This window comes from Rhinopithecus roxellana, chromosome 18, assembly GCF_007565055.1.
Source record: "Rhinopithecus roxellana isolate Shanxi Qingling chromosome 18, ASM756505v1, whole genome shotgun sequence".
NCBI classification, from domain to species: domain Eukaryota; kingdom Metazoa; phylum Chordata; class Mammalia; order Primates; family Cercopithecidae; genus Rhinopithecus; species Rhinopithecus roxellana.
The window spans coordinates 94,096,694-94,109,958 of record NC_044566.1 but is presented as its reverse complement, the minus strand read 5'-3'; the positions used below and the strand labels follow the sequence as shown (position 1 = coordinate 94,109,958).

The window sequence follows — 13,265 nt, the reverse complement described above, 5'->3', positions numbered from 1 at the left end:
CAAGAGCAACTCCATCTCAAAAAAAAAAAAAAAAAAAAAAAAAAAGAACTCTATCTCCAAAAATAAAAAGAGAAAGAAAAAGAAACACTAACTTTCTGTAACACTAAACAAGCAGCCACTGCTAAGGGAAACCTTCAAGGTGGCCCCGGCAGAGGAGAAAAAACATTACCACCAATCATAAGGGCAGGAGGGAACTTCTGATAGAAAGTTTCTAGAACAAATACCGGCTTGCCTACATGCTTTAAGATCTACTTACAGGTACCTTTATGGTAGCCTCATTACTAATGCAAACAATTAGAAACAAATTGAAAAACCATCCAATTATAGTATAGACCTAAAATGAGATAATATGCAGCCCTTAAAATAATGGCATAGGCCAGGTGCGGTGGCTCACGCCTGTAATGGCAGCACGTTGGGAGGCAGGCGGATCACCTGAGGTCAGGAGTTCGAGACTGGCCTGACCAACATCATGAAACCCTGTCCCTACTAAAAATACAAAAATTAGCTGGGCATGGTGGCGGGCACCTATAATCCTAGCTACTTGGGAGGCTGAGGCAGAAGAATCACTTGAACCCAGGAGACAGAGGTTGCAGTGGGCCGAGATCGTACCACTGCACTACAACCTGGGTGACAGAGTAAGACTCTGTCTCAAAAAAAAAAAAAAAAAAAAAAAAAAAAAGGCATAAATCCACATATGGTGACAAAAGATGTTATTGACATGTTCTGGGAGAAAATTAACCCAGAAATCTACTATAATAGTACATCCTCTAAACACACACACGAGTTATACTGTTCTAGGCACAGGAGAAAGTCTGGAAGTATATGCACTGAATTATTAATAGTGGTCACCACTGGAGACTAAAAACAAGGACACTGTTTTTCCTACTGCTACACTATTTGCATTTCTTGTTTTTCGTACTTCTATACTACATGCATTAATTAATTTTATCCTTTTCAACTTAGGTAATATTTTTCCCCAAGGACTGTTTCTGTACATAACTAAAAACAGCAAAACTTTATTTCAAAATGCTACCTCCTGAATAAAGCATGTTACCTACATTGAAACGTCTCTAGGTAGGATTCATTCAAATGATAGACAGTCTTGGGGATTCTCACCAAGCCCGTGGGCCCCTGACATTGTAACAATGAATAGTACTGCCACAAACAGGTTGCACAATGGTGTCTGCCTCCTTCTGAAAAATCATCTTGAGAAAGAAGTTGTCTTCCCAGCAATCTGTTGAACTCCTGTTTGCCGGTGGACAGCAACAGCCACAGGTAAGAGATCTGCCCCTGGGCAGAGGCCCTGCTGAAATATCCTTGCTTCTCTGATCTGACATCAGCTCTTTGTATCTTGTTTAACCTGCTGGAAGAAGAGAAACACTTCCCGATAAGAAAAAACTTCTGGTATCACTATTGGCTTCCTCACTCCCTCACGTCTCTCTGCAGGTGCGCAGAGCTGAGATCTCCACGCTGCCAGAAGCTGCTGGGCCCTGACAAGTGTTCCCACCAACTGCAGCTGTAGGCAGCACAGCCTTATCCACTGCAGTGGAAAAAGACCCCCAGTGGAACTGCCTGGAGTGAGATTCACCTAAACAAATAGTTGGGACATACATGGCAAATTTCTTGAGCACTAGAAAGAGAAGTAAGTTTAAAAAGTCACTTGTGTGCTTAAAAAAAAAAATGCACAGCATCTTTCTACAGTGTATTCAGTCCTGTAGACAAATATTTCTACACAGCTGGAGAATCACTGACAGAAGATTTTTAAGAATATTCACAAGGGAACCTAAACCACACAACTTCCTCCAAGAAATCATAAGTTACATCAGCTGCTTTAAGCAGTGAAACCCATTCAGCCTGCGAGCAACCTAACAGATAAGCCAGCTATTACATTAGCAGCGAGGAATCCAGAACAATGAATTACATTTCTAAACAATGTAGCAGAGGGTGAAGAAAAGAAACCTTAATCTCTAAGATGAAAATCTGCAGTGAAAAAGACCATGATATTTTACTGACTTTTTCAGTTCAGGGTTAGTAATATAGTTTTCAAGGCAATACAATATACGGCATTCTCACGAATCACAAAAGAAAGCAACTCAGTTCAAATCAAATCTGTTACAGGAAAGTTTAAGCTCAGATTCTTAGACAGTAATTGAAAATTAAGTAAATTAGTAAGCAAACACCTAATGGTAACATCAACTGAACCTCCAGGTTAAAGAAAAAAAATCACTAAATGAAATCACTACATATTAGTTTAACAATCTCTTTAGCAGATAATTTGAAAGGCTCAATTGTCCCCCCTCTGCAGGGCATGTTAGTGGTTTTGTGCAGCTTGCTTAAAAAATTATGTGCCTTTATTGTACTGAAGAAATTCCGAGAGAGAAGCACAACCTACTCACTGATGATAACAACACAACCATTTTTCACATTCCTCCCCTACAAAGTCCACCAAAGCACTTGGCTCTACCCAAATGCTGAGAGTTTAGCTGATAGTAAGAACAGAAACGTTTCTATCAGCTGGTTCACAGTTTAGGTTCTTCCCTACTTTATTCAAGGCAAACCTCCTGGTAAAATGTGAGAAGAACATACGTAATTTTATCCTTTCTAAACTATGTAATATTTCCAACAGTTATGTTCCTTAAAACCCCCCAATGGGACCTGCCTCATTTTCTCAATAGCATAAATAACGTAGAAAAGGTTTTAATTTTGCAAAGCACATCTTTTTTCAACCTTATAGTTGCTATTAAAATATGCTTCCCTGGGTTTACATTTGCAAACACTGCAGCTAGGTGGGATATAATTGTGAACAATACATAATTGTTCCATACAAAGAAACCTCCTAGAAACCACATTCACCCACAAAATGTCAACATTTCTTTCTTCACAAAGAAGAATCAAAGGGGAATCAAAGTCATATTACAGGGAAAGAGAGGAGTTCACAAGGGACAAGCAGAGCAAGTTTTGAAATCAAAGACAGGCAACAGGCGTCAACCCCGTCCACACGCACAACAAGAACCCAGCATGGGGGAGATACAGCAACACTGTACAAGACCCTCTTACCGGCACAGGGCCCGGGCTCTCTGCTTCCACTTCGCCCTGAGCTGCATCCTTGTATTGCAGGGGGGACTCAATCACCAGCTCCTTTTTGACACTTCTACTACTTGTCCTGCATTTATCAGCCTGCATTCTCAGCTGAAAACGCAAGTCAGAAAGTCTGCAACTGGAACAGCTGCGAGTCCCCGGCCGTGCAAGGCACAGGCATGCCAGTGGTCCAAGGAAGGAAAGGAAACTGGCTTCCCAGGCACAAGTGGTCAGCCCCTCTGGCTGGGTCTGCAGAGCGTGTGGGGAGGGAAGGCATGATAGTGAAGGCCAGCCTCCAGGGGTGTTACTACTCCACGCAAAAGGGGAGGCTCCCACTTGCTGGCCAAAGGAAAACAAACTCCAAGTTGAACAATACACAGTGTACTGCCTCTCTGATAAAGACCGGCTTTATTGTGTCTGTTCCACACAGCGTGGGCCAAATCAATCGGAATCAAAATAGTGCGGTGTTGAAAAGAAAACCAGTCACAGTTAGACTCCTTCATAACTACCTTAACTCTGAAGCTCATGGAGCTTAAGAGACAGCAAGGTTGTCTGGTTGTTCTAAAATTCTTCCAGTTTTGGAATGCTTTCATTTGTGTTATGGCTAAACACCAAGTGCCTGGCTGATGATTAAAGCAGGGAAGAGCTACCAGCAAGCATGTTCCCATAGCCTGTACCTCATGGATACAGGTGGAGGAAATAAGTTTCACCCCGCATGACAGACCACAGCATGAAACCCTTAATTTATCTATTATTTGATGCCAGAAAGATGAGGTCATCAAAACATTTTCATGAGATACCACATATCATAGTAAATGCATTTATTAAATAGAATATTACTTTTTTTTTTTTTTTTTTTTTTGAGACGGAGTCTGGCTCTGTCGCCCAGGCTGGAGTGCAGTGGCCAGATCTCAGCTCACTGCAAGCTCCGCCTCCCAGGTTCACGCCATTCTCCTGCCTCCGCCTCCCAAGTAGCTGGGACTTCAGGCGCCCGCCTTGTCGCCCGGCTAGTTTTTTGTGTTCTTTAGTAGAGACGGGGTTTCACCGTATTAGCCAGGATGGTCTCGATCTCCTGACCTTGTGATCCGCCCGTCTCGGCCTCCCAAAGTGCTGGGATTACAGGCTTGAGCCACCGCGCCCAGCCAATTAAATAGAATATTACTTTAAGTCCAGGTGTGTAGGCACCAGAAAGTACCCCCAGTACTAGGTACTGAGAGGATCATAGTAAAAGTATAAGGTAGAGTATCTATTCCTTCAAGGAACTTCACATCTAGCTGCGAAGGCAAGATGAACAGACATCATAAATGACAAATTAATGAAATTAAGAGAGAGATACACAAAAGCACGAGAAAATAGCTGGATCACCAACCTAGGGTTCAATGGTGGTTTAGTAGCACCCAAAAGAGGTGTTCCTAAAAGTCTGTATTTTTATTATTTCCTGACATTTAACAGTGGAGTCATTTTTTTTAATCTCTTGGGAAAAATTAAAACAGACGTATTAAGGGATTTATCTAAAAGTTATGTGGAAATGAACATTAAAGAGGGGATCAAATATTACTCTGTACTTCATGGATACCACAGAGCTTCTCCTAGTTACTCTGAGTATTTCCCTGACATCAGGGAAGATTTAGTAACAGCAGACAACAAGCAGTAGCAGCAGTAGCAGTAGCAGTAACAGTAGCAGCAGTAGCAGCAATAGTAGTAGCAGTAGCGGTATTCAGTCAGTCAACAACAAGAGTAGTTATCACATAGCAACAATAGGTGCCAGAAGTACTCTACCCAGGGAAATAACATAAACTATTATACAAGTCACAGGTACAAATCTCCCACTTTCCAGACAAAGGAACGCAGCCAGAACAGCTCAAAGGAGGCAGTGGGGAGAACTGAGACGCCACTCAGTCCCTGCACGGCCGCCTCCTTCTCCCAGCACCTGCTGCAGCTGCTGTACTTCAAGAGTGAAGCTGAAACCGAGTCTGCCACTTGAACACCAGGAACCCTTCTGAGTGTGAATATCCATTATTTCATGATCTCAAGGGACCAATGAGTCCATCAAATAAATTAATGGCTTCTACAATCTTTTTTAAACTACCCAATCCCTCAACCTTGGATAGTCTTTCAGGGTTAATATAAGTCCTCCTACCAAATCTGTGTTCCAAAATAATATTATCTATACATTTTTAAAATCTTGCTTTGTAAAGTTACAACAGGAAAAACCCAGAGTCTCAGTTACGTCTAGAGTTGAAATTACAGTAAAGTAAAAACTTAGTGGGCCGGGCGCGGTGGCTCAAGCCTGTAATCCCAGCACTTTGGGAGGCCGAGACGGGCGGATCACGAGGTCAGGAGATCGAGACCATCCTGGCTAACACTGGTGAAACCCCGTCTCTACTAAAAAAATACAAAAAACTAGTCGGGCGAGGTGGCGGGCACCTGTAGTCCCAGCTACTCCAGAGGCTGAGGCAGGAGAATGGCGTAAACGCGGGAGGCGGAGCTTGCAGTGAGCTGAGATCTGGCCACTGCACTCCAGCCCTGGGCGACAGAGCAAGACTCCGTCTCAAAAAAAAAAAAAAAAAAGTAAAAACTTAGCAATGTCCTACAAATCAGAGAAGAAAGGATGAAGCCGCAAGCACAAAACAGACTAACTGAGCCTTAGTAAAGGGCAGCCCAACCAACAACTCAAAAACCTTTTTGGAATGGTTCAAGAAGCTCTAAATAGTCCAGTTCTTCCTCAAATCCCCATTGCCATTAAGCCATCAGAATTTCTGGGCATTAATAAGAGAAATGTTATTTTATTTGTTATTGTTATTGTTGAGACAGGCTCTTGCTCTGCAGTCCCGGCTGAGTGCAGTGGCATGATCGTGGCTCACGGAAGTCTTGACCTCCTGGAGTTAAGGATCTTCCTGCCTAAACCCCTCAAGTAGCAGGAACTGGTATTCTGTAAGGAATGAGAAACGAACTTTAAGATATTTATTTGACAAACACTGTAAGTGCTGTCTGTGGCCCATGGCCTGTTCAAGCCCTGCAAAGATTGTTTATTTAATCTTCATAACAACTCTATGTAATACTGTTATTCCCATTTGACAGATGAGGAAACTGATGCCCAGAGAGGTTAAACACTTGCAGAACATTATACAGAGAGCAGTGGCAGTATGGATCCAGCATACACACGCTTAACCATGACACTATGCTCAACTACTAAACGGCACAATATCAATCACCAGTCAGCAATGAAAGACAGCAGCATCTGGCTTTAACCCTACCATGTGAATGAAGAGGTAAAAAGGTCTTTAGATGGTCTTTAAGTGCCTTGTACAAAGCAGGTATTCATTTAACGGTAACTACTGTACTGTTATTGTTCTTCCAACCTGAAGAAATCAATTTTAGTCTTAAACTCAGGGCTTTCGCTGCGTGATCTAACATGACAATTCCACCAACCGTGTTGCTATAACACATTACAAAGCGCTTCAGCAACTTAATATCAACCATTCTTCCCTCTCTGTGGCTTGATTATGACAGCTGCCTTCAAATACTCATCTTGAACCCCACATGTTCACGTCATGAGCTAGGTCTTTTTCTTGAGGCTTTGCATATTTTTCAAAATGTTTAGCAATGACTTTATTTTTGTTTTATAATCAAGGAAAACACTTTTAATTGGCTCTGAGCTTCCAAGTAGCCAGGACAAAAAGGAAAACATGATCAGTTCCATAATTTATATCATCAAAAGGAGAAAATATACCAAGTTGTAAAGCAAGTTATTTGTTTGCTTTTTTTCTTTTTTTTTTTCAAGGCAGGGTTTGGCTCTGTTGCCCAGGCTGGAGTGCAGTCGTGCAATCTCAGCTCACTGCAACCTCCACCGCCCAGGCTCAAGCAAACCTCCCATCTCAGCCTCCCAAGTAGCTGGGACTACAGGCGCATGACACCACACCCGGCTAACTTTTGTATTTTCTGTAGAGACAGGTTTTCACCATGTTGCCCAAGCTGGTCTCAAACTCCTGGGCTCAAGCGATCCTCCCACGTCGGCCTCCCAAAGTGTGGGGATTATAGATGTGAGCTACCATGCCTGGCCCAAGCAAGTAAACAACTTTTTAAATGCCTCACACAGAGATTTATGTAAAGATTTATGTAAAGAGATTTATGCCTCACACAGAGATTTATGTAAACAACTTTTAAATGCCTCACACAGAGATGACCATCCATGCACAATGTACAAGGCTGGCAATGTGTTTATAGGAAATGCAGCAACAAAATTCACATAGCTTTTTCCTACTCCCATCTCAGAGCAACATACTGAAATCTGAGACTGAGAACGGCAATTCTGAGAGCAAGGCGGACATCTGAGTCCACCGCCTTCCAGTTGGCCCATCTTATGAAAGAAGCAAACCCTGGCGAAGAAACCGCGGTCAGCTTTCCCATCACACATCTTGTCAAGCAGTGCTGGTGCTCGTCCCTGCTCGCTTAGGACAGACCAACACTTTTGGAATCTGACTGTCAAGGAGAGTCACACGGGACAGGGTTTAACCTCAGATCCCAAGCCTCCAAATGGGATGTGGTTTCTCCAAAGAGCTCATGAGATTGATGTGTGAGGACATGAGGATGACATCCGGTTGATGCGGCCACTAGAGGAAACGCCATTTTACCAGGACAGGAAGTAGGTGGCCACACTTGCCTTTACAACATTTGAAACAACAAGGTGTATGTCTGACCCCCGATTCAACTTCCGCAAACCTGCACTGAGCTCCTATCATCTACTAATCTTGAGTTCCTTCACATGCCAGCTTGTTTAACCCATAACAAACACATCTATGAACACGGATGAAAGGCATAGCATTTCACTGTTAAAAGAGAATGTTGTAAACCCTGTGGGGAAGAGGAAGGCTTCAGAAGCAGGATGGGATGAATGCTTCTGTAATGGGGTTCAGGTCTCAAATTTTAGTATGTACACAAATTTATTATACAGCTTGGGTACTCAAAACCATGAAAACCTCACAGGAAATTTAAGAAATGTTCCAAGGGCAATTTGTGACTCAAAGGAAAGCTAACTTTAAATTCCAAACTTCATCTTCCTCTTCCACCCGTAAGATGGACTTCCATCACACTCCAATTAGTGGAAGGAGTGACTGTCTGTCTCTGTAGAGGGAACTGCTACCCATGCCCAAGACCCAGTTTAAATACCACCTTCCCTGTGAACCCCTCCAGCCAGACTGAATCGGCTCCTTCTAATTTAACCCTCTGAGCACTACTTTTACCTCTATTATGGAGCTTTTCAGAGTTTACCTTTTATTAAGTTTGCCCCTTCAGTGAGACTAATTCACTGGGGGCAGGGACTGCGTCTTAACCACCTCTGAGTGGCCTTAGGGGTGAAACTGTATCTTAACCAGCTCTGAGTGGCCTTAGGGACGAAACTGTAACTTAACCAGCTCTGAATGGCCTTAGGGGCGAAAAGCACTCACAATGTATTTGCTGAACTGAATGCTGATAGCAGTTTGTCATCTTTGGTCCTACAGTGAAATGGTATATTTGTAAAAATATGCAAACATGTTCATTTGTTAAGGGCCCAAATTAAGGCAGAAGCTTTCGATTGCTCGAAAATAAAAACCCAACAATAGTTTATTCATAAATCAAAACCCAACAATTTTCGCTACAACTTACTAAAAATAAAAATGTTCCTTTCTCCCAGGTAAGAAAATTTTATTCTGCAAAATTTGCTAGACGTTTTTTGAGACCAAGTGTATTTGAAAACAGTAAAACTAAAGTTTTAAAATGTACAAATAAACGTGTTTTTAGCAATAAATCTATATAAATTTTGAAACTGTAGATGCTGCAGCTAAACACAGCTAATAACCACATGAGAAATAACAATACAAGGAATAAATCAATTATCTCAACCTAACAGAAGTTATTTACTCTCTTTATTAGAGGTTCTTGGCATATCAGAAGGATACTTAAAATATAACAATAAAGGCAAAAGAAAAATAAGTATACATACACAAATGTATACCTATATTACTTATATACATGTACTTGTGTATACTCCAAAGTTATCATTCCTTTTCTCTTGTTCTGGGGAAACAGAAACAATAAGTAGAAATTAAGAAAAAAGGTGAAAGAAAACAAGTGACTAAAGATTTTCCACAGTCTACTGTTGCTCGTCAGCTTGCTGGCCAAAGAAAAGAAAAGGTGGCATGAGAATGATCTGCCCTTCTGAGAAAGACAAAAGCATGGTAGACAGGCAAGAGAGGCAGCAAAACAGAAAAGAGAACAGCACTGAAGGCAACTGATCAGGGAGTGAGGCAGGAAAGAGCCAGCGAGGGAGGAGAGAAGGCAACAGCAAGAGAAGATGCGGCGGCAGCCAGTGGTGGGAGGGGGAGAGAGAGTTTCTCCACTACAACCCTCGGGGCCTCTTAGAAGAGTTAATATAGGAAAAGATACATCTGATATAAAGTCTCATGCCCTCCTCAATTATTATTATAATATATATATATATTTTGAGACAGAGTCTCACTGTGTCACCCAGGTTGGAGTGCAGTGGCATGACCTTGGCTCACTACAACCTCTGCCTCCTGGGTTCAAGTGATTCTCCATCCTCAACCTCCCAAGTAGCTGGGATTACAGGTGCCCACCACCACGCCTGGGTAATTTTTGTATTTTCAGTAGAGACAGAGTTTCACCATGTTGGCCAGGCTGGTCTCAAACTCCTGACCTCAGGTGATCCACCCGCCTCGGCCTCCCAAAGTGCTGGGATTACAGGCGTGAGCCACCGCACCTGGCTTCCTCAATTATTTTTTATCATTACAGATTTAATCAAATAGTCACAGAAATGTAATCCACATTATCACCTAGTCTAGTGTTTCTTAGCCCAGAATCCAAGGCTGAATGTTAGGGAAGGTAGTCCACAAACCCTCTAAAATTACATATGAAATTGTGTGTCTGTGAGTTTCCTAAAGAGAGGCCAAGGGAGTTCACCTGGTTCTCAGAAAAGGGACCAATGGAAGGTCCTTCACTCATTGAACAAGGAGACGGAGGCCTGGAGTGAGGAGCTAGAGAGCCAACCAAAGTTCTGTGGTGCAAACCTCTTCCCACAGGCAGGTTCACATTCTATTTAAGGAGGAGTAACAACAGGCATTTAAACATCAGGCATGAGGTAAACAAACAACCAGTGGATGCCAATCAGGAGTGTCAACATGTGCACAGTCTACTCATTTGGTGACGCAAGTCAGTAAATGGATCATTTGAAGCCTAATGCTTGTTGGACAACTCGAAGTCAATAGTTGTATCTCCAAAACAGGGCAAATAACATAACCAATAAAAACTGTTTTCTAAGAACTGTTTTCTAAGAACTGTTTTCTAAGAACTAAGGACATTGAGAAAACGCTCACACTATCACACACACACAAGACTAAAAAAATTACAACAGAATGTAACAACTGATTACCTCTGGTATATGGTACTATTAGTGATTCTTTTTCTCTCTAAAGTCTTCTACATTCTGCAAGTTTTCTTTAAAAAAGCTTTCATCAGTTCTTTAGTCAGAAATCAGTGAGCTGGATTATGAGATAATGGTATAGAGGAAGCTCATGCTGGGGTTCTAGCCCCTCACTATGCCCCACAACAGCTGTGTGATATTAGAAAAAGTCACTTCACCTCTCCGGGTCCCACGAACTTTACCTGTAAAATGAAGGACTTACACCAAAAAAATCTTTCCAGCTCTATCTATATATCTATAATATTAAGTATGAGAACTTTCCTTATTGATGATATCTGGGGAAAAACAAACCACTCAATGGAATGCATTGACCTACTATATACACAAGAAAAACACGAAGACAAAAAAGTGGGTGTCTTTCTAAACATGTCAGATTCTCATTTCCAACAGAGCAGGGGCTGAGCCAAGGAGCCAGCAGACAACAAGAACTGTAACAGAACTATAACGTGCTATCAGTGAAGAAGACTATGGGGGTGGGGGGAAGGGCAGGTTGGGGGGGCTCTGCACTCCCAGCTTTGGGAAAACCCACAGTACTGGCACAGCAGGGGGCAGTCCCTAAAGAAACCTCTGTTTCCAGATGAGGAAGCTAAGATGGGAGAGTCAGGCTGACAAAGGACACACCCCACTGTTTAGAGAAGACTGCCTGCAGCCATGGAAGGTTTAAGAAGCTTCTCAGTAAAGAAAGCCCCACCCCTACCTGTAACATCCTCCCCCATTTCCCCGCCTTCATTTTTCCACAGGCTCTGTCGCCATCTGGCATCCTATTCCACTTTTCTTATTTAATGTGTGTCTAACCTTCCCCACCCCCAGGTAGAAAGCTCCATGAGGGCAGCATTTTTGCCTGTTTTGTTCATTGCTGTGTCCCCAGGTCCTAAAACACTACAGGTGCTGAGAAAATATACATTGAATGAATTTACTGAAGGGTCAGGATCCTCTCAGTTTGGAAATGGAGCTGTTAAGCTCTGGACACCAACGGTTTTTCTGTAAACTATCAATTTATTTTGATCAAGATAACAATAATTCAATTAGCTAATGTCAATAATTTATTTTAGAGATGGAAACTTACAAAGCCAAGAGAAACAATGTGCCTGGAATTTTTCTCAGGAAACTAAACTCCTGGTATGGGTTACCAAAACCTGGCCTCAACCTGCGTGATCTGTGACTGTTTTACCTACCCTTCCTCAGCTTTGAGCACTGGGTAAAGAGGGCAGGGGGCTATCCCCCTACCCCACCCCATGCCTGGCACAGTATTGTATACACAGTAGGCAATCCATAAATGTTTGCTTCTAGAATAAGTGATGAAACCACCTCACTTTGGTATGATTTATCACAGGAGTTCACAAGCTAGAATTTTCTCACTTTCCTCACTACATCACAAATGCTGAGGTTAAGGGCCAGAGAATGTATTCTCTGTGAAAAACATGATCAAAACTTTTTTAAAAGCACTCAAGTTTTCCTTTATAAATAAAATGCATCATTCATGTATAACTAAAAGACAAATGTTCTTTTGTTCACTTCTCCCCTGTACAGCTCCCAAATCACCCTAGTGGAAAACACAAATTACCACCCTTCAAGTTCATAGGTTTTGTAGACCTTATATTTGTACATTAAACTTACTTAAAGCAAGTTCCTTCAGTGCTTAGAAGGTGCAAAGCTGGTAGACCATCTCAATTTATAGATGATGGAGATGGACCAAGCTGGCAGGAGTAGCAGCGTCACAGTTTACAGCAATCAGCTATCTAGCATGGGGGGTAGAGGGGACAGGCCGCCAGGCCAACTCTAGACTCCTACTTCTGCAAAAAGGAACACACTGTCAGGTTACAAGGGGAAAGTCCACCATGTGGAAACTTTACAAAGGGAATTGTAGCACTTCCCCAAGGACTTCTGGCTGAATTTAGCATGAATTTAGAAGACAATGACCACGTATAGTAATAACAGCTCCCCAACAATCATCTGGAAGTCCCCTCTTTTAAAAAGCAGTAGGTTATATCACTTCCATAAAATAATATCATCAGTAGCAAAGACGATGTATCCCTTTCTCATCCTGCTGCCCAGAGGAGGGCCTTCTATTTCCTCCAAGCTCATTGTAACTCATTTCCTATGGGAACTTAAGAGACAGCCAAGAAATAGAAAACACTATTTTAGGGGCTCACACATTGTTATTCCTGGGCCACACGTCCTAAGAAGTCAAACTTTTCCCCTTGAGTGCTTGTAAAATATGTAAGTAAACTAAACTAAATTAAATTTATTCACAGGTAGATACGCTACAAATAAAGGTGTCTCAAGTTGGAGATATAAACCTGGCAGGTGAGGGGGGTGAATGCTAAGGAAGGCTATCAAAGCCTCCCTTCTCTCTGCTGCCAAATCAAAGCACATATCACATAACTTAGAAGTAATCTTAGACTGTTCAGCGGCTTTCTTAAAAGACCAAAGGTCGCTGCAGCACCATCACCATCTTCACAACCTTCACCACCACCACCACCAGCACCACCAGCATCAATGGGTTTCTGTTACATTTCCAAATAATTTCCAAATTGCTTAAAGTTTTGATTTTAAATGTTCTCATCACAAAAAAAATTGATTAAAGTGTCAGGTGATAAATATTAGCTTGATATCATCATTCCACAATGTAAACATGTATCAAAACATCACTTGGTACCCCATAAATATATACAATTATTTGTCAATTAACATAAAATTGTAAAAA

General features: G+C 42.0%; 1 protein-coding gene across 17 annotated transcripts in view; it reads right to left on the bottom strand.

Annotated features, from left to right (window-relative positions):
* The window catches only part of DOCK9 (dedicator of cytokinesis 9), a 306,369-nt gene that overhangs the window by 190,503 nt on the left and 102,601 nt on the right, over nt 1–13,265 (bottom strand). For 4 of the 17 annotated variants that reach the window (XM_010368525.2, XM_010368528.2, XM_010368531.2 and 1 more), the window contains exon 1: nt 3,058–3,351. The exons of 11 other annotated variants lie outside the window; for them this stretch is intronic. In XM_010368525.2, the coding sequence (XP_010366827.1) occupies nt 3,058–3,183 (126 nt within the window). In that variant the 5' untranslated portion in view covers nt 3,184–3,351. Of the gene's footprint in view, nt 1–3,057; nt 3,352–13,265 lie in introns of those variants that run through there. 2 more of the 17 variants (XM_010368530.2, XM_010368535.2) reach the window with 1 other exon arrangement.